Here is a 21,831-nt window from a genome sequence, read left to right as displayed (position 1 = left end):
CCATCACCACTCTACACTGATGACCTCACTTTCTGTTCAACTGAAAACAAAAGGAAAGAAGAAAAAAAAAAAAGGAAGTAGAATTTATATCACTACACCTACTTCACTCACTAACATCTAACCTTTGTGGTTTTGCCTGTTTTCAGAACTTTAACGTGCCAACCTCTGCTCTGCTCACCAGACCCTATTCCAATGGTCTGGGAAGATTGCTCCACTGCTTATCCCTCTCACCTGCGTCAGTCTTTAGCTATCCACTGAAGATTCTCACCAACATTCATACACATTATTTCCCCATCTATTAAAAAAAAAATCAAACTTCTATCGACCTTACTTTTTTCTTCCCTGGTGGCTCAGAGGTTAAAGCGTCTGCCTCCAACGCGGGAGACCCGGGTTCGATCCCTGGGTCGGGAAGATCCCCCGGAGAAGGAAAAGGCAACCCACTCCAGTATTCTTGCCTGGAGAATCCTATGGACTGAGGAGCCTGGTGGGCTGCAGTCCACAGGGTCACAAAGAGTCGGACACGACTGAGTGACTTGACTTTACTGACTTTCTGAGTCAACTAGCACTCCATTTCACAGCTGCCTATACTCTAATTCCTCTTTTCCCATTCTTTTTCCACCTTTTCCTCACCTTCATTAAGGTGACAGACTTACATAATCATTGAACAATTACCCAAACATCTCCGTCCTCTCACACCCAGCCAGCCTTCTGCTCCTAAGGACTGAACTGAGAGCTCGTCCGCGTGCCTGCCGCCTCTCCTTGGCTCACTGCGCCCACGCGGCTAGCCTGGCCGCCCTCTGCTCCTGGCGCTGTCTGTGCTCTGCCTCCCAGGGCCCACACTCTGCTCTCCTCCCGCCTCGCTGTCGCCTCTTTTTCGGTTCCAGGGCTTAGCCTTTGGTCATCTTCCCTTCTCTACACTCACACTCTTGGCGCTCTCACTGGTGAGATAGGACCTGAGTGCTGATCCTCTCCAGATTCATGCATCCAGCCCCCAGTGGGCTGCGGGCAACTATCCGATGGGCTAACTCCTTTACGTCCTTAAATCTGTTCAACTACCACCTTCTTAACGAGGCCTCTCCTCACAGACTTAAGCGCTCATACCGTCTCACCGACCACCCAGTTAGCTACCTGTACCCAGCCTGCACTCCCGTTTCCGCACCACTCATCAGCTGCGAATGCACACTCTGGCTTACTGCCGGCTATGCTGCCTGGTATGTCTCAGGTGCCCAGCTAGTACTGTGCCTGGAGGAGGAGGTACTCAGTAAATATCTGTGGAACAACTGAGCACGCAAAAGTTAGGACTAGCAGAAGGAGTCATGATTTTAGTACCTGCAAGTGTGCTACAGAGTCAAGTCAGAAATAAGCCTACAGTTTCAACTAAAGCAAGGGAAGAGATTCTGAGTTCACTAATTTTTTTGACGATGAAAATGAGGTAAAGGCTTCCCTAGTGGCTCAGTGGCAAAGAATCTGCCTGCCAACGCAGGAGACACGGGTTTGATCCCTGGTCCGGGAAGATTCTACGTGCTGCAGAGCAACTAAGCCAGTATGCTACAACTACCGAGTCTGTGCCCTGGAGCCCACGGGCCACAGCCGCTGACACCCACGTGCCTGGAGCCCACGCTCCACAGCAAGAGGAGCCGCTGCAATGAGAAGCTCACGCGTCTCAACCAGAGAGTAGCTCTTGCCCACCACAAGGAGAGAAAAGCCTGTGCAGCAACAGAAACCCAATACTGCCAACAACAAATAACTCAGAAACACTGAAATAAATGTGTGGACTCAGCATAAACAGTTCTCTAAAATAAAATGATTTTCTATTAACTGAGTAAACATGCCAGTGGTTGAGCATTCTTAGAGAATATAGCTTTGTTCACTGGTTCTTGAATTTCTGATATATAGTAATACACTAGTCTGGTAAAAACTAACATGCTGTAAAACACCAGTAGTTACGATCCATCTTCAGAGCACCCAAACGGAAATGATCCTTGGCCTCGTCTACACTGGCTGCGCTCCTGCTCAGAATGTTTACGTTCAACCTTCGTGCTACGTGCTTCTACATAGCTGCACACTGACCACAATTTCTAAGTCTGAATGCTTTGTATCTTTTTCCTCAATCCATCACCGGTATCAATTCCAACTCATCCTGACCTGTATATAATTTATTCTTACAAACCAGTACAGAAGACAAGTTCATTTGTTAACCCCTAGTTTTGTCTTTAGTGTCCACTATGAATCTCTGCTCTACTGTTCATTCTTTACTATCTAACACATAGTTTCAACAGCAAAAAGAACCATACATCTGATATGATTCTTAACATTATTACTAATGATAGATGACACCTAGACTGCTTAAGGCCTATAATTATTGTTTCCGATTTAAAAAGAATCATCAAAATGAACACTGCAATCACCTTCATGAATGACTAGTTGCTGCCAAAATACTGTTTGAAACATGTAACATCAATGTTACTGGTGACTTCGACTCTACTACAACCCTAGACACTGTATTTGCACTTCCTGAAACTTTAAGTACAGCTTCTATTTAGGCCTTTGATTATTACTCTGAAAACAAGTCTTGACTCAAAATCCAATTGTACAGAGACCATAGTATTGGAGAGTTCAATTTATATCTCTACATTTTAAAGACTATCATTCAGAATTATTAATAAATTCAGATCCTGATTGGGTACATAATGACAGGTATGCTGCTGCTGCTGCTGCTAAGTCGTGTCCGACTCTGTGCGACCCCAGAGACGACAGCCCACCAGGCTCCCCCGTCCCTGGGATTCTCCAGCAAGAACACTGGAGTGGGCTGCCATTTCTCTGTATACAGTCATGCAAATACAGTTAGAAGAGACTTTCTATATACATTTTAAAAATTCACATGCTGCTTAAAGAAATTATAGAAAATGTAAACTGCCAGAAAGAAGAAGAAAATCAGCAAATATCCTAATTTATTATAAAGATGTACCTGGAGTCAGATATTTGGGTCTCAGAACCTAGCTCCAGCACTTATTAGCTGTGTACTTAACCTTTCTGAGTCCTGTCTCTGTGAAAAACACTGGCATAAGAATCTGAAATACTCTTCCCTCAAACCTCTTCATAGCTCACTCCTTCCTATTATTTACGATCTCTGCTCAAACGGTAACTTCCAAGCAAGCCTTTACTCTGTCTTACTTTCTTCACAGCAGGTGTCATACATGGGATCTAAAACTGTATCATTCGCTTGCTTTCTGTCAGTCTCTTCTATTGAGACATAAATTCTAAGAGGACAGACTGCATCTGTCTTGCTTACTGCTGTCTTTCCACTGTCCAGAGTAATGAATGGCACAATGTAGGTGCTAATCAACATTTGCTGACTGATTTAATGCCACCTAAATAGAAGGGTCCTTGGGAAGATTACATAAGGTAATGCGAGTAAAAGCCCACGGCCCTCAATATGACGTTCAACAAATAATAGCCACTGTTTTAATTTTATTAGCATTCACTCCAATTACTATATGATTAAAAGTACAAAGTGCCTACTTCTAGAGATGCTTGTATTATTAACGTCTGGTCCAAAGTATGCTTTTCAGACTTCAGTGCACCACAGAATCACCTGAAGGGCTTGTTATTCCAGCCCTCTCCCCCAGAGACTCAGATCCAGCAGCTCTATGGGTGGGCCCGAGAACGGGCACTCCTAACAAATTCCCCAGTGCTCATGCTGCTGGTTGGAGACTGTATTTTGAACAGCAAGTACACGTGGCATAAGGTTTTTAAACATGGAGTATTAACATATCAAGCGTTCTCGGTACTTTAATACTTGTATATTTATGATCCTTGTTCAGAAAACAATACATGATGGTTGCATTTCAAGTTTACCGTCTTATAATTAAATTATTTCTTCACTCTTACACGTTACTATATAAAATTACCAAGTCCCTTAATGGTCACATCTATATTTAATTATCAATTAACCCTTCTTTACTTAAGTTAAAAACTAAGTACAACAACGTTTTTCCAAAGAATTCACCTTAGTTAAGGGATTACTGCCATAATCTCTGAAAGGGCAGAAAGAAGAAAGCTTTCTTTTCCTGTACCACAGAATTCTATGTCTAAAACCTTCCCTTTTTTTGGAGGAAAGAATCGTCAGATGCTTAAAGAGGCCTCGAACCACAAAGGAGTTAAGAACCAATGCACTGTGTTATGCACATTTTAGCTGCTGGAACAAAGCTCCTTTGTTCTTAGTTTAAGTGAAAAGTCTTTCATTTTAAGTCAACAACCTATACAACCAGCAGCAAATACACTGTCAGCAACCTCAAAAAATTTCTCAGGACCCTGGAGCAAGAGACAGAGCGTCTCTTACTTTAGAACCACCAGTCTTGACTCCCCAGTCCTGCTTCTCTCCCTCTTCCATGCCCTAGCCCTACCCAAGACCCACAAAGCTCTCACCTATATTGTAGAAGACAGCTTTTCAAAATCCAGAATTCCTAACCCCCACTCGCTACATGCCTTTCAAGCTACCTACCACTGCATTTGAATCTTCGAAAGGAAAAGCAGACAATAAAATAATCAACTGACTGACCATTTATTTATTCATTTAAGCTTCTCTTGAGCACTCAAGTGCCAGGTACCAAGGATACATTTAATCTAAACCTACTGTGGGAGAGAGAGATGGCATCTTGGAGTAGACGGGCTTTAAAGGATGGGGAACCACCACCCAGGCACACAGGAGATGTTCCAAGCGGAGCAAGCAGTTGAACCACGTGTATGCATATGTGTGTGTGTTCTGGTCGGGGAGGGCAGAAATCAGTCACAGCTAAATAGATCTAATTTATCCTGAGGGCAGTAGGGTACCTTAAGGAAATTTTGGGTTGGCTGAGGTGTGAGTGATGAAGACAGCAAAGCTCTTGTAAATGATCACACTAACACAGGTTAGGAGTAGGTTGCAGGGACTCCAGTGAGAAGGAATGATGGCCTGAGCAAAAAGGTCGTGGGGCATCAGACTGAAGGCACAGATCTTTGAGAGATAACAGAGTGAGACCAGACAGAACTCTGCCCCGTACTGCTGTGCTGCGCTTACCCGTTCAGTCGTGTCTGTCTCTTTGCGACCCCATGGACTGCAGCCCACCAGGCTCTTTGGTTCATAGGGATACTTCAGGCAAGAATACTGGATTGGGTTCCCATACCCTCCTCCAGAGGATCTTCCCAACCCAGGGATGGAACCCAGGACTCCTGTATTGCAGGAAGATTCTTTACCATCTAAGCCACCAGGGAAGCCCAAGAATACTGGAGTGGGTAGCCTAGCCCTTCTCCAGCGCATGTTCCTGACCCAGGAATTGAACTGGGGTCTCCTGCATTGCTGGCGGATTCTTTACCAGCTGAGCTAGGTGGGGGTAAAGAGAGTTAAGCATGGAGCATATTTCTTGCTTGGACACCTGAATGCTGGCATTCCATCCATTCACTTTCGGGTATGTTAAGTTCTAGGCCACTTCAGGACATCCAAGTAGACATCCAGTGGGATTCTGAAGCTCAGGACTATGCCTGAAATAAAGATTTGGGAGACATCAGCATAGGTAGTTGAGTCTCAGAGGAGTTTCTGTGAGTTTCCACAGAAAATGAGTAGATAGATCCAAACACACCTGAAGAAATTTCTTCTTAGCTTATGAGCTTGCTTAACAGAGTTTAAGCTCCAAATTTATTTTATTCATCACTCTACCAGTTAGCAAGTGCCTGACATCTGATTATTTAAAGAATTCAATAGTTATTTGTGTGAACAAGTTTATCTCCTTGGATTTCTCGGGTTGCTAAAATCACCTCGTGCGTGCATGCTCAGTTGCTCAGCTGTGGCCGACTCGTTGTGACCCCATGGACCGAAGCCTGCCAGGCTCCTCTGTCCATGGGGTTCTCCAGGCAAGAATACTGGAGTGGGTTGCCATGCCCTCCTCTAGGGGATCTTCCTGACCCAGGGACAGAACATGCATCTCCTGCATTACAGGCAGATTCTTTACCCACTGAACCACCTGGGAAGCCCCACAATTACCCTATAAACTCACAGAATGTGGACTTCGTTCACTAGCATTAAGTGATCACATTGAAGGGGAAAATGCATCTGTATTTAAATTTTTTACCTCATTGTAAAATTTGATACCTTTTCATCACATGCCCCTGACCTGCTAAAGAGAGCTGGGTGTTAGCAGGTGAGGCAGGAGCCCACTTAAAGATGAGGCTTTCATAAGCCTCTTTTTCCTTTCCCCCGCTGCACCTCCTTGTCAGGAGCTGGGGACATTCTGCGCTGCCATCTGTCCCCCTCTCCCCCTTCCTTCCGACGGGCTCACCCCTTTCCTCTGTCCTCCACAGAGCTGAGTGCTAAGGACGCCATGGGGCGCCTCAGTCACTCGGCTGCCATCTCGATCCTTGTCTCTGCACCCACAGGGCAGCCAGGCACTGTTAGCTCTACAGCTGCTCACTGGGAGAATGGGGGGCGAGGCAGAGAGTGCGGGGCAATAACCTGATTTGAGCAGCAGAGAGAGTCGAGATGCATGTGTAGAGTAGCCTGAAAGAGTGAAGTAACTGCATTTATCTGTATCAAGGGTTTTCAAAAAATGCTCTCTTCAGCCCTCTCTCTGGCTTTCCATCCCGCTGCAGCACCCTGACACGTCTGCTATCACATCATTCCGTGTCACTACTGTCACTGCACTTCCCAGCATCCACATTCGTTTGACACATTCCTTAATTCGACTCCTGTTCCTTCACTTGGCTAGAGAGTTCTGAAGGGACCGGGCCCAAAGTGTGACTTCGCTCACCAATAATAAAGCTTCATTTTCATATTTCAAACTTGAAGATTAAGAACAAATCCTTCCATTTTATGATGAGTTTTCACAATAAGAATTACTGTTTACCCATTCTTAACTTACAGTATCATAAAACTGTAGACTATGTATAAAGTTAACTTAGTAAGATTTTTTTTTAAGCACCGTAGTCAAGATGGAAACTGTTACGGGGTACTTCAATGTCACAGTGGACTTCTCACTTTCCTCCTGTCCCACTGGCCACCTTACTTCTCTATTGTATACTGATTCCAAATTACAATACCACTACACCTGTTCCACCTCAGACCTAAGAAAACCAGGTAACATCAAGACCCAACCAATGATTAAGAAACACTGCTTTGCGGTACTATTTATTTTTATCAGTACAAACAGGGAGATATTTTGCAGGTGAGAAAGGTTTTGTCTAAAAGCCCCAGTATAAATACAAACCAAAAAATACACAGAAATCCAAGGATCAGAAAGTGCACAAAGTTTAGCACTCTGTACAATCCTCAGATCTCCTAAGACACTAAGTTGAGTGCCTGACTCCTCCATCATTTACTGTTCTGTGCTTCTGCGGATGAGAAAGACCACACTTGAGTCTTTAATCACAATTCTGCCATGTTCATTCTCTCTCAGTAAAGGGATTCACTGACGGCCAAGCAACTTCAGGCTACAAGGACATAAGCAGTTAAATGGCCATCTATCCCTTTAAACCTTAAATTTGCTACTGTAAACATAAACATAACCCTTGCTTTTAAACTTACTGTTTAAACTTCTACAATCTTTTGTTTTCCCTTCAAAAAAGGAACATTTAAACCCGGATTTCATTATGTCTCAAAGAAAATGTTCTTTCAGAAGAGCAGATATAAAATCTGTAGGTAGAGACAGGAGAATCTGCGCTTTCTCCTCTAAACATTAAACACTCCCAACATCCACTAAATCTCTTCCTAGAACTGGAGGGTTTTGCTGGAGACACGCAAATAAAAAAAACAATATACTCATAATGTCTAATAGCATCAGAAGAAGTAAAACGAAACAGACTGTGGACCGTGTCTAGGCACCATACTTGGCATAGCGGGAAACTCTGAGACAAAGCCCCCTTTCTAGAGCAGCCACACCCAGTAGGTTCTTCCTCCAAAACGCATTCACAGTCGATCCCTCTTCACCGTCTCCATCTCACATCTCATTACCCTAGCTGACGGCCTTATAATCTTTCAGTTGACCTGCAGTGATAGCCTCCTTACTGATTAGTTGCCCCTTGAACTGCCAAGGGCATTCCCACTCCAAGGCTATATACTTGCTTTTCCCTCTGCCTGGAATGGTCTTCCCCTATATCCACAGAGCTCAATCCCTTCAGGTATTCTGTGCAAATGTCATCATATCAAAGAGAGAAATCAACACTAAATAAAACAACCCCAACTCTGCTATCTACAGTCCTACAGTTCTTTGTTCTTGTTCACGGCATATATTTATTACTGGTTTTCCCCTGTCTTGAGAGCAGATATTTTTGATTACCTTGTTCACTGCTGTATCCTCTGTGCTCAGAATGGTGCCTAGCACACAGTAGGTATTCAATAAGTATGTTTGATGATGTTTAACTGATAACTAACTGTTCAAGTGAAATAATGATAAGGGCAACAGTAAGCAAACATTTTAAGACAGTTTATAGTTAACTGGTAATTGAATAGCATGGGCCAGTAATACCAACCAAAAGTATACACACGCCCAGACCCTAGTGAAAGAGTAGAGTGGGAAAAGCTAGCTTAAAACTCAACATTCAGAAACCTAAGATCATGGCATCTGGTCCCATCACTTAATGGCAAATAGATGGGGAAACAGTGGAAACAGGGACAGACTTTATTTTCTTGGGCTTCAAATCACTGCAGATGGTGACTGCAGCCATGAAATTAAAAGATGCTTGCTCCCTGGAAGAAAAGCTATGACCAACCTAGACAACATATTAAAAAGCAGAGACATTCCTTCGCCAACAAAGGTTCATCTAGTCAAGGCTGTTTTCCAGTCGTCATGTATGGATGTGAGAGTTGGACCATAAACAAAGCTGAGTGCCGAAGAATTGATGCTTTTGAACTGTGATGTTGAAGAAGGCTCTTGAGAGTCCCGTGGACTGCAAGGAGGTCAAACTAGTCAATCCTAAAGGAAATCAGTTCTGAATATTCACTGGAAGGACTGATGCTGAAGCTGAAGCTCCAATACTTTGGCCACCTGATGCAAAGAACTAACTCACTGGAAAAGACCCTGATGCCGGGAAAGATCGAAGGCAGGAGAAGGGGATGACAGAGGATGAGATGGTTGGATGGCATCACTGACTCGATGGACATGAATTTGAGCAGGCTCTGGGAGTTGGTGATGGACAGGGAAACCTGGTGTGCTGCAGTCCATGGGGTTGCAAAGAGCTGGACTAAGCAAATGAACTGACGTGAATTGAGACCTTATCACAGCCCCCACTAAATCTCTTCAGGTGGCATTCTGAAAAAGTCTATGTTAAAACAGCTTCCTAGGTGATTTTATGGTTTTTCTTTTAACTGTGGTAAAATATTTATAACATAAAATTTGCCATTTTAACAATTAACAGGTGATTCTATTCTGTAACTCTGTTGAAAACTACTGGCATAATAGTACAAAATTTAAGCAGAGGAAAGAACAGCTGAAGACGGGGATTAAAGAAATGTCCCAGGTTATCTCAGTAGGAGGATGGCCCTTGGAGCTGAATACATGTCTACTACTTACTAGCTGTGAGACTGGGCAGGTGACTTAGCTCTTAAGCTTCCACACCCACAAATGAAGATAATTTCTATACCCTCGCTCTCCCCATGTCCCCTGCAAACTGCTTCAAGGTTACTGTAAGGTGAACAATGAAATCATGCACCTACAGTATCTACTTCAGTGTACGTAACAGGCACCAAAGAACTTACTGGAATTAATAGAACCAGAACTTACTGGAATTACTTTCATTGCAATAGGGAAATAAACTTGTATTGGCAAAAACACAAAAAGCAGGTGAAACCCAGACCTATGTGGCTATTAAAATGCCTCTTCTTCTACTGACAGGACTGGTGAAAAATTTGGTAGGGGTTCCAAAGATATGATCATATTAGAACAGTGGGTCTCAAACTTGTGCATGGTTCAAAATTACCTGGAAGTGTGTTAAACACAGATAACTCTGTTTTGGTGATTCTGGGGTGAGACCTGATAATTTGTATTTCTAACAAGTTCCCAGGTAGTATTGAGGCGGTTGATTATTAGTCAAAGGGTACGAAGTTTAAATCATGTAAGATGAGTAAGTCCTAGAGATCTACTGGACAGGATCATGCCTGCAGTTAACAATACTATGTTGCACACTTTAAAATGTGCTAGGAGTGCAGATTTTATGTTGTGTTCTTATCACAATAATAGTAATAATAAACAAGAAGGTAAGAGAAAACTTCTGGAGGTAATGGATAAGATTTGTGGCAGTGATGCGGTAATGGTTTCATGGGTGCATACTTGTCTAACCCCATCAAAGTTATAGACATTAAATATGTACAGCTTTTTTTTTTTAGATTTCCCTGGTGGTCTTCCTGGGCTTCCGTGATAGCTCAGTTGGTAAAGAACCCACCTGCAATGCAGGAGACCCTGGTCCAATTACTGGGTCAGGAAAATCTGCTGGAGAAGGGATAGGCTACCCCCTCCAGTATTCTTGGGCTTCCCTTGTGGCTCAGCTGGTAAAGAATCCAACTGCAATACAGGAGACCTGGGTTCGATCCCTGGGTTGAGAAGATGCCCTGGAGAAGGGAAAGGCTACCCACTCCAGCATTCTGGCCTAGGGAATTCCATGGAATGTACAGTTCATGTGATTGCAGAGTTGGACATGACTGAGTGACTTTCACTTCACTTTACAACTTTTTTATGTCAACCATACCTCAATAAAGTGATTAAAAGAAATGCACAATGAATTAGAGTATGCATATCCTAAAAAAAACTCAGAACATATAAATTCAGTAAAATTAAAAAAAAAAACCTAAAATAGTTCATTAAAAAAAAAACTATAACCAGTAATTTCTTATGATTTTCAGGACATTTTAAAATCAGAAAAAGTCAACTATTACAATTTTTAAAACAAGAAAAAATTCATACTACTAGTATCCCAATGAGAAGTTATGAAAATGAACTCAAAGTTAATTCTTAGAATATTCACTGTTTTAAAAGAAAAAATCTAGACAAAACAAAAAAACCCAAAATGTGGTGGTTTTAAAAGAACAAATGTAACCGAAAATTTCCAATAGGTAGATAACAAAAAAAAAAATACTTACAGGTATGAAGGCATTCCGTCACTGTAGTTGGCTTGATGAGATACCCTTTACAGATATAGCAGGTGATGTAAGGATTGAAATCTTTCACCAAATGTTTCCTTTGGGTAGCCATTCGTGGTTAGCTAGGACTGGCTCTAGTAGTTCAGGCAAAAAAGGGTATTAAGTGGATGGAAGTCGGATCCCAGGAGCTGGTGTGGCGTTCCCAACTGGGTGTCCCGAGGCATGAGAACTAACATCCAGACTTCTCATGAGATCGCTGGTCATCACCCCTTTTGGTGGTTCTGCTTTCCCATATCTTCTTCCACAATAATTTTAAAAAGATGAGAGAAACAGGTGTCAAATTCTTCGTACTGGATTAATACCAGTATATTAGCAGCAAGCATTACATGTTCCAAATTGGGTGAATAGGTGAACAGAACATTTCCCTCTGTGTGATATTAATTTGTAAACCTGCTATGATTAATTCAGAATAATGACGAATTCATCTGATACTGAGGCCTCAACTATCACTTCTAAACAAATGACACCTGAGACTATTAACTCGGGTTTTGATATCTTTACCTCCCCAGTAATGCATTTTAACTGTCTGCTTGACTGCTCTATTAGGAGTTCCTGCCAACACAAGCTGAAGATTCAAAATTCAAGTCATTATCCTCCCTATCAAAATGCTCCCCATTTCCATTCTGTACTCCACATCAAGCCGTAATCAAATCAAATGGATGCCCTTTTCCATTCCACCCGCAGCAATGCTACTCAAATATTATATCTCCACCTGCAGTCCAACTTAGATTCTACCAAGTTTTATTCTGTTACGTTTGGAGCCCCTTATCAAAGAATGTCAGGGTCTTCTCTTTGCTCTGCAACAGGGAAATGTTTAAATTTCTCAGCTTGTCATAAAAGACCCTCCACAGGCTGATCTTAACACACTGTTCAACAGTCAGGCAAACTGAAAGGATGACTCTCTTCACAGTCCATTCTGCAGGTTCCACGCCCTCTACCCAATGAGTCCTTCTGCTCCTCTGTTGCTGTTTAGTTACTAAGTCATGTCTGACTCTTCTGTGATTTACAATTATCTTCATTCTTAATCTCCTCTATTAGACTGCAAAACCTTAAATACATACCAGTCATATTTAGTAAATGTACAACCTGGGCAATGTTACTTACCTAAGCCTTAGGGTTTTTTAAACTGTAAAATGAAAACAAGAACGCCAGCCTCCTATGGGACTTCCCTAATTGTCCAGTGGCTAAGACTCTGCACTCCCAATGCAGGGGGGCCCAGGTTTCCATCCTTGGTCCCAGAATAAAATCCCACAAGCCACAAGTAAGAGTTCACATCCTGCAACTGACGATCATGCATGACGCAACTAAGACCTGGTGCAGTCAAATACATAAGTAAAGAAATAAAGAATGCCAGCCTCCTACAGTAGGGACAATGAAATGAGACAACATACATACAGCTAGCACACTATAAAAACTGAACGTCATTAACATTTTTAAAAACTTTTTTCCCCCCAGAAATGTCTAGCATGGCTCGTCCACATGGTTGCTTTAAAAAGTTTTAAATGTTTCTTACAACAAACGTGTCCTCAGAGAACATGAAACATAATATGAGAAAAAGGTGGGGACTTCCTAAGTTAATTCTGTAAACAAAAACCTTCTCCTACTTCAGCTGTTAACACATAGGTTAAGTATAAAGCAACCGAAGAGGTCAAAGGCATCCATCCTTCCATCGGCAGACACTGTACCACTGAGTATGTGCACAGAATAGGTTCTGCAAGTAATCATCGTATCTGCGCAAGGGGTCTGGGTTCTGGTCCTTAGCCCTGTACGATCCTCAGTAAGGCCGTGCCTGGGTCTCGGCTTCCTCCTCTACACACCGGGATTAACGGCCCTGCCTTTCTCACAGGTTTGCCACGAAGCTCCAAAGTCTGAGAAAGTCCTCTGAAAGAGGACATGCACAGTCCCGACCGAGGGAGGCTTTTCGGATTGTAAGCCACAGAGCCCTGTCACCACGGCAGTTAAAGGAAGCCAGCGCGGGCAGGGACGCGGCAGGGGCAGGAGGGAACTTTTCCGCGTCCTGGGCAGAACCCGGTAGCCACTGCCCTGGGCGGTCCGAGCACGAGTCGCCCCGCCCGCCCGGCAGGTGCGCGGGCCCGGGCTCGGCCGACGCGCTGCTCGGGCCGGGCCGGAGCTGCGCCGAGGAGGACGCGCCGCCTCTGTCCGCGTCTGGCGCTTGCCGCCCTCTCCGCCCCCCGAGCGCAGCGCGCGACCTCGAAGCTCCCAGACTCCGGCTGGCCACCCCCACCTCCGCCCCCAAGGGGCTCCCCTGGCTCCAGGCGGGGTCGGCCGCGGCAGGTGCCTGGGGGCGCCGCTCCAGCGCTCTGCGCAAACTTGGGCGTGCAGCGCGGGGGCGGCCGGAGTTCCGGCCCCTCAACCGCTCTCCAGCCCCCCGGGTACCTACCCCGCGGCCGCCGCCGCCGCTCCTTGCCTCCAGCGCGCCGGCCTCAGAGGGAAGGAAAGTGAAAGAGAAACAGCGCCCGCCGCGGCCTGGCCGGTCCCCGCGCCCCGTCCGCCCTCCCCCTGCAGGCGGGAGCGCGCCCCGCTCCGCGGGGCCACTCGGCTCGGGCCCGATAGGGCGCGGCGGGCCTCCAGGCCCAGGGCCGGTGCCGCCTCCAAGGGCAACTCCACCCCCTTCCAACCGCCGGCGCCGCCGGCCGGCCCCGCCCCCGCCACGCCCCCGCAGGCCACGCCCGCAGGCCCGCGCTCCTCGCAGGTGCCGCGGCAGCCCCGCCCGCCCAGGTTCCCGGTCGCTTTGAGCAAATTCTGTCTGTCCTTCCGCCTCACCAACAGCCCCTCCCAGTTGTTTTCATCATAACAATGTCTGGCATATTTTCCCTGGCGGGTTTACAAGCAATGGTCAGTGCTGAGAATGAGTCACCCTGTGAGAAATTGTCTACTCAGCTGCGTCTTTCCCAAACCAGCCCCACGCAGGCCACGGTGGGGACCAAGACCTACTGATTTGCACCTTATTTAAGAACCACTAAGGAACCTGGTGGACTTCTCAGGTGGCGCTAGGGGTAAAGAACCCGCCTGCCAATGCAGGAGACAGGGGAGACGTGGATTCGATCCCTGGGTCAGGGACGATCCCCTGGAGGAAGGCAGAGCGACCCATTTCAGCATTTAGCGGAGCCTGGTGGGCTGCAGTCCATGGGGTCGCCAAGAGTGGGACCCTGCTGAAGCGACTTAGCACGCAAGGAACCTGGTACTTGGGGTGGAGTGGGTGTATATCAGGACCACCGACAACTGTAAGCAAGCGGGAGAACCCTAGGGGTGGGGATGTAACTGGAAAGGCAGAGTTCTGTTTGCAAGGTTCCAAACAAAAAGACCCAGTTCTCTTTCTAGTGGACCTGAGAACTACAAGAGGCCATTCATTGCAAAAAAAATTGATTCAAAAGCATACTCTAAAGGATTTCTCAAAATCATTCAGCCCTAATATTTTGCATTCCACAAACATAAATTTCTACTAAAACCAGTACTTTGCTAAACATAAATTAGACTTGGTTCTTCCTTGCTTAGAAGACTGGAATCCAGAAATCCTAAAATAGCAGGCAAATCAGTGTTGTCTCCACCAGTAAAACAAAAGTTCAAAAGAACATCCCAAAGGGTATCTGTCAAAGGCAACTTCCAATCTTGCGTGTTAGAAAGAGGAAAAAGTACTGCCATAACATACATCATCTTTGCTTCTGAGAAGTGAAAGCACTGATGGCTAAGGAGCTGACAGTACTGGGGGCGGAGAACTAATGCAGAGTATTTCTTTCACCTCCAATCGAGTCACCTTACTTACTACCTACCAGAGTGGAGATGGCTCTAGTGGCAAACCAATGAACCCAATGGCTGTTCATCTGGCGGCAGACAGACATTCAAAGATACATTTCAAGTCAAAAATGCACGGAGTGACAAGACAGCTTTCACAAAATAGCCAATTTATAATTAAACTAAGGTAGCATGAATGCAACCTTTAAAAATTACCATTTTAATATCGTAGCAAGAGCAACAGATTTTCTGAAACAGTTTTCAGTGACCACATTTTCATATTCCTCAGAAGAACCACTTTAGAAAAGTATACATGCCAATTTCCAAGCTGGGATCAACTTCAGTAAGTCCTGGCAATCACAATGAGCAACGAATATACGTCCTGTAGGATGACTTTACAGCTGCTGGACTACTCTGCAGATAGTTCATCCTGAAAACTCATTAAACATATGGATATGTGAAAAGTCACCCTATTTCTAGTGTATTTTTAAAATAGAAGATACTATTGTATACATTGAATACTACAACATATACACTATGACTTGCTATCTTCCTAATTTGCATCTGAATTTATTTTAAATGTATTTTTAAAGACTAGCACTTAATGAAGTCCTGGGAATGTAAGTGTGATTGGTGCTCAAGTGTGTTGTTGTTCACAGTAAGTCATGTCCAACTCTTTGCAACCCCATGGGCAGCACACCAGGTTCTCATGTCCTCCACTCTCTCCCAGAGTTTGTCAAATTCATATCCATTGAGTCGGTGATGCTATCAACACTAAGTGGGGTTAACTGGCATTCCCTGAGGAAATGAATGTGTGGCTGGATAGTAGGATTTATGCTAACAATGGACACAGGGGTCACAAATGTGCTATAGAGCAGTACCTGAAGACAGACGTGGAGGTAGGGTTTTCATAATAAAGCTGCAAATGGTGGTCTTGGAAGCAGGAAGAGAATGACAGCTTTGCAAGAAAATCTGCGCTTTGTGTCTTGAGGTAGTATGGTTTCTAGTGAAGTGTTCAGTAGTTTCTCCTTTCCCCTCTTCAGCTACCACCTCACCTTGCTCATTCAAAGGAAAAAAAATGCACACACACACAAAAAGCAAAAACAAAAACTCAAACATTTGTTGGGTAAAAAAAAAAAAAAATGGTGAGAGGAAATGTTAAGAAGTGGCCAGTGTCCTGATTCATGTGTAAGTTCTAAGCATTTAAACATAGACTTCTAGCTGCGCCGTTGCTTCTCCTCCCGTCGGACTGCCTTCTAGTAACTCATCTCTTGGTCCTTTGGTTCTGACTGTGGGGACTGCAACAATACAGTCTTCTATACATAGAAGCCTCAGTATAGCTCTGATAACGAATATCAAAAACCAGAGGGACGTTCAAGTAGACAAAGGCCTGGGAACAACTAAATATACAGGACCAAGAAAGAGAAAAGGCAGATAGCTGAGGTCCCCTTATCACTGATCTGCTTGAGCTTTCTCACTTTACAGATGCAGAAGCCAAGATCCTGAGAAGTGGCAAATTCATCATCGCATAGCTGATTTTGGTCAAGATCAAAACGAAGGCACATATTATTTACACATCCTAAGAGAACTTCTTAAACCCAAGAATTTAAGAGGGGTTAGGTTAAAAAACCCACTCCAGTACTCCTGCCTGGGAAATCCCATGGATGGAGGAGCCTGGTGGGCTACAGACCATGGGGTCGCTAAGAGTCGGACACAACTGAGCGACTTCACTTTCACTTTTCACTTTCATGTACTGGAGAAGGAAATGGCAACCCACTCCAGTGTTCTTGCCCGGAGAATCCCAGGGATGGGGGAGCCTGGTGGGCTGCTGTCTATGGGGTCACACAGAGTCGAACACAACTGAAGCGACTTAGCAGCAGCAGCAGCAGCAGCAGCAGCAGCAGGTTAAAAAAAAAAATTAACTTTTAAAAAAAGAAAGAAACTTTATAAATGAAAGGAGGAAGGGAAATAATGAATACAGTGTACTTAGGAGTGAACTGGTCACTGGTGATTTCCCATCAAAGGAGAAAAATCACACAGCAATAACTTGTTTCACTTGATCACTGATCCAGATTCTTCCAGAAAACCACAAATAACAACTTGGCTCCCGACAACCCTTGGAACTACTTGGGGCTATCTGTATACCTAAGAAATGTTTTCATTACTTTATACTTTTAGGTATAGATTTTTATTTCAGTTCAGGCTGGGCTATGGATGGGCAATTCTGTACTGAAAAGCTCACATTCCTTTCTTGTCTAATAATCATCAGTGAACAGATGTTTAACAGCATAACATTTTAGAAATAAAGTTACATCTTTATTTCCCTGAAATATTAAACAAGATGACTTTTCCATTATTGCAAATTATTTTATATACCTAAGTATGCTATTTAAGCTTTGAACATAGAATATCTCTGACATAAAACTACCCTCTGTAATCTAACAGTCATCCCACAGAGATTTCAGAAAACATTAAAATTTAAAGTGTCCTATTGGGCCTCAATGTATTTATTTTATGGCCATGGAGATTACAGCTCAAAATCTATGACTGCCTAAAATCAATGATGGAGGAATGGGAAGGAAGACAGAACTGAAGGACTTCTCACCACCCTTCACCATCTTTTTCCCTTAATGTACCCCTCCCTTGTTAATCAATAACTCTCAAGGACTCTCTCTGCTAAATGTCTCCTGAATCCTTCCACTTAACCTACCCTGGTTCAGATCACCATCATGTCCACCCATCATTACTTCAGTGAACTCTTAAGCGGTCTTCCTACAGCTCTTCTCTGCCAAACCATTCTCCGGAGCACAGCAGAGGACCCTTTCCAGCTAAAAATTTGATCATGCTGCTCCCTGACTTAAAAAAATCCCTTGTCCCTAAGATAAAGCCCAAACACCTAATAAGCCCATCGCATAACCCTGCTACTTCTGCAGCCTCTACACTGAACTCCATGCTGCAGCCATAATGAACCTTTTTACCCTCTAGCTGCTGCTGCTGCTGCTGCTACTGCTGCTAAGTCGCTTCAGTCATGTCTGACTCTGTGCGACCCCATAGACGGCAGCCCACCAGGCTCCCCCATCCCTGGGATTCTCCGGGCAAGAACACTGGAGTGGGTGGCCATTTCCTTCTCCAATGCATGAAAGTGAAAAGTGAAAGGGAAGTCGCTCAGTCGTGTCCTACTCTTTGCGACCCCATGGACTGCATCCCACCAGGCTCCTCTGTCCATGGGATTTTCCAGGCAGGAGTACTGGAGTGGGGTGCCATTGCCTTCTCCAACACTCTAGCTAGGGATGAGCTTTATTCTTTCAAATAAGAATCCTGTCCCAATCCCATCTCAGTCCCCTCCTGATCCTTGCTAAATCTGCCCAACTCGTGTGTGTGTGTGTGTGTGTGTGTGTGCAGGTCTCCCACATTGCAGGCAGATTCTTTACCAGTTGAGCCACAAGAGAAGCATATATATATATATGAGAGAGAGAGAACACACAGCTCGTGCTTATTCTCTCAAGCCCCACGCTACACTGAACTGTACTACCCGGCTGACTTGTCTGAACCTCCTGCTAGTGTGCAGGCCCTGTGGATCTGTCACTTGACTGTGCATTCCTAGCACAGGGGATGACAAACGGTAATCATTCAAATACGTATTGACTGAAAAACTGGGTATGTGCACACAAAGACATTCTGTATATTTGTGGGGAGGGAGATTTCTTCTTGAAGGGATCCTTACAAAGGATATGTTTATCACCGCCCTCCAGAACTACTAATTAAAGTCACACCAAGGAGTAGAGAGAGAGACTTACGCACAAGAAACAATTATAGAGTAATACACCTGATTTACTAATAAAGTGTTAAATGAAAGAATCAAATGACAAAATCTCCAGTTGAAAGAGGAAATACTAGGGGTGGTCAAAAACTAGCCCTACATGCTTAAGATCTGGCCAGTTACAAAGACAGTGATAGTAAGGCAAAATACCAAAAACTATGGATATTAACAATAAATGAGAAAGCCAGAGACAAAAAGAGAATTAAGTCAAAATACTAAAAGTGAGTACAGATAAACAGCATTAGGAATAGAGATAAGATCAGTCTGCTAAAGACTGTGCAACTAGCTAAATAAATATTTTAAAGTGCTTTAGATACACTATGCTAAAGAGACAAACCAACCACATTTTTCCCCTTGAGAGGCAGATAAAACTCGCTCTATTTTCTTTACTGTGATGTCAACAGTTGGCTGGAGCAAGTTCTACTTCAACTGGAACAACAGAGGTTGGAACTAGAATAGGTACAGACTGTATGTGAAAACTGGATTTACTCCAGTCATCAGGGCTACCATATTTTAAAACATCAGTATAGAATCACAACTGTTACTTTGAAAGGTCAGATTAAATCCCCAAAGATCATAAATGGACAAAGGACCTAAATACAGAAGCATAGAGTATGTCATCAAATTTGAATGTAGATGATTCTAAGTCAGGAGTGAATATGGAAAAGTTAGGGGAAAAATATTCTATCAAGAAAAAAAAAAAAGCATACGAAACTCAACTGGGGCAAATGCAATGTATAAACTTAGTGACAGAACATTCATACCAGAGAAAAGTAGGCACATGAATCGAAAAAGTCCTAACTGTATAGGTAGCTGTGGTTTAGAAGAAAGGATACTGCACCCAGAAAGCCTGGCTTTTCGGTAAGGGCAAATCTCTTAACTTCCCTTGGCTTTATTTGCTTCTTACGAAAATTGGGACTAATAGTATCTTAACCACTGGCGCATAGGGAAGATTTTTTTTTTATACTTGTGCATTGTTATAATGAGCATATATAAGATTAAATAAGTGAGAAAATTTTTAATAAATTGTAACCTGTAAAGGACTACAAAAACGTAAAGTTTAAGTAGGAACTGTGTGGACCACCAGCAGATGAAGAGTACCTAGTAATTCTGTCCCACCCAACAAAGGTCCTGATAGTAAGCGTACCCAAGAATGTTGGTAGAATGAATGAGACACTCCTGGCGGGGCAATGGAACCAGCACACAGAATAAACTAAGGCATGCGGTGGTCAGAAAGCACTCCCTCCTCTGAACTCAATACTCAACACACTCAATATTTCAAAACAAGATGGGGAAACTTAAATATTTCACTGAGCAATTCAAAGTAGTACAAAGAAGACTAGTTCTACAAAAATGGTTAGCAATTTAGGTTAGTTCAACATTGTAGAATGGGTATGTTAAATCTTTATTCACTCCTCTGGAATGAAGGTGTAGCAAAAAATGTTTTCCATTAAAGAGCAAATATTCCAGGCCAGGGTCATACTCAGGCCGTTATGAACCATCTCCAACTATCGGTTCTCAGCTAACGAGGACTAGTAGGACTCTCAGTCTGCAGGCAGGGAGAACACACAGGAAGGACATGAATCTTTGGTTAAGAGCTAACACTTTAGCAGGGTAACTGTGGTGTTGAAGACTCTTGAGAGTCTCTTGCACTGCAAGGAGATCAAACCATTCAATCCAAAAGGAAATCAACCCTGAATATTCATTGGAAGGACTGATGCTGAAGCTGAAGCTGAATCCTTTGGAACTGATTCACTGAAAAAGACCCTGATGCTGGGAAAGATTGAAGGTAGAAGGGGACGACAAAGGATGAGATGGTTGGATGGCATCACCGACTCAATGGACATGAGTTTGAGCAAGCTCTGTGAGATGGTGATGGACAGGGAAGCCTGGTGTGCTGCAGTCCATGAGGTCGCAAAGAGTCGGACACAACTGAGCAACTGACCTGAACTATAAAACTGTAACACTGCTGGCTGGGAGGCCGGGGAGGCAGCAGGAGTAGGAAAGTGGATCTGAAAGAGGAGGATGTCAAAAAACCAAAGACAACCCTCTTGCCTGAGCTTCACAATTCCATCTTGGACGAAATACAAAAAAACGCCTTTGAAAACAAAAGGCAAATTAGTCTTCATACTGTATTCGACTACTCAAAGACTTAATGGCTAAGATACTGATTAATTTTTGGACAAGTTTGTGGAAATGCTAAAAGAAAACTGGCCTAAATTAAAGTGGGACAAGCGAGGAGTGGATTAGCTATAGTATTAGATAGACATTTTTAACTCATGACCTTCAGGGTGATAAACCCTAGAACAGTCTCAGAGGCTGTGATAAGTTGTTCTTAATAGTTCAACAAGAGAGAGACACTATTTGTCTTCAATGGTTCCTTAGTTTGTCTGTTGAAAGGAGTTCTCCCAGATGACCGGAAAAACTCCTGCCAGTTATCAAACCTTCCCTTGATACCTTCTAAATGAGAAGCTGAAAAAGGCACCAGTATCAAAGCATCTTTGATCAGACGATGAATGAGAAGACAAGATGGCTGCATAGAAAACAGTTAACAGAGCATAACCCCACTTAGGAGCAGGCAATGGCACCCCACTCCAGCACTCTTGCCTGGAAAATCCCATGGATGGAGGACCCTGCTGGGCTGCAGTCCATGGGGTCGCTAAGAGTCAGACATGACTGAGCGACTTCACTTTCCCTTTTCACTTTCATGCACTGGAGAAGGAAATGGCCACCCACTCCAGTGTTCTTGCCTGGAGAATCCCAGGGACGAGGGAGCCTGGTGGGCTGCCGTCTGTGGGGTCGCACAGAGTCGGACGCAACTGAAGCAACTTAGCAGCAGCAGCAGCAGCAGCAGCCCCACTTAACCAGGACTTTATCGTTACTGCTGTATCCCTTGAATCAAATCTAGAACATGATATGGGGCTTCCCTGGCGGTTCAGTGCTTAGACCAGGTTGGTTAAGATTCTTTGCTTCCACTGCCAGGGGCATGGTTCAATCCCTGATCAAAGTTAAGATCCCACATGCCATGCTGGGCGCCCAAAAAAAAAAGTCTAAAACATAACAGACTCTCATTAAATATTTGTTGAACATGTTGAAT

General features: G+C 44.0%; 1 protein-coding gene across 4 annotated transcripts in view; it reads right to left on the bottom strand.

The window, feature by feature from the left end:
• PCGF5 (polycomb group ring finger 5) overlaps positions 1-11,384 on the bottom strand; it is a 55,718-nt gene extending 44,334 nt beyond the window's left edge. For all 4 annotated transcript variants that reach the window (XR_008201429.1, XR_008201430.1, XR_008201431.1 and 1 more), the window contains exon 1: positions 11,102-11,384. Coding sequence is in view for 1 of the 4 variants with exons in the window: in XM_052660878.1 (XP_052516838.1) it covers positions 11,102-11,213 (112 nt within the window). In the remaining 3 variants the exon portion in view is untranslated. The remainder of the gene's footprint in view (positions 1-11,101) is intronic.
• Positions 11,385-21,831: the final 10,447 nt, after the last annotated feature.

Source organism: Budorcas taxicolor, chromosome 23 (genome assembly GCF_023091745.1).
Source record: "Budorcas taxicolor isolate Tak-1 chromosome 23, Takin1.1, whole genome shotgun sequence".
Taxonomy (NCBI): domain Eukaryota; kingdom Metazoa; phylum Chordata; class Mammalia; order Artiodactyla; family Bovidae; genus Budorcas; species Budorcas taxicolor.
The sequence above is the reverse complement of the archived record's forward strand: the minus strand, read 5'-3'. Positions and strand labels throughout refer to the sequence as shown.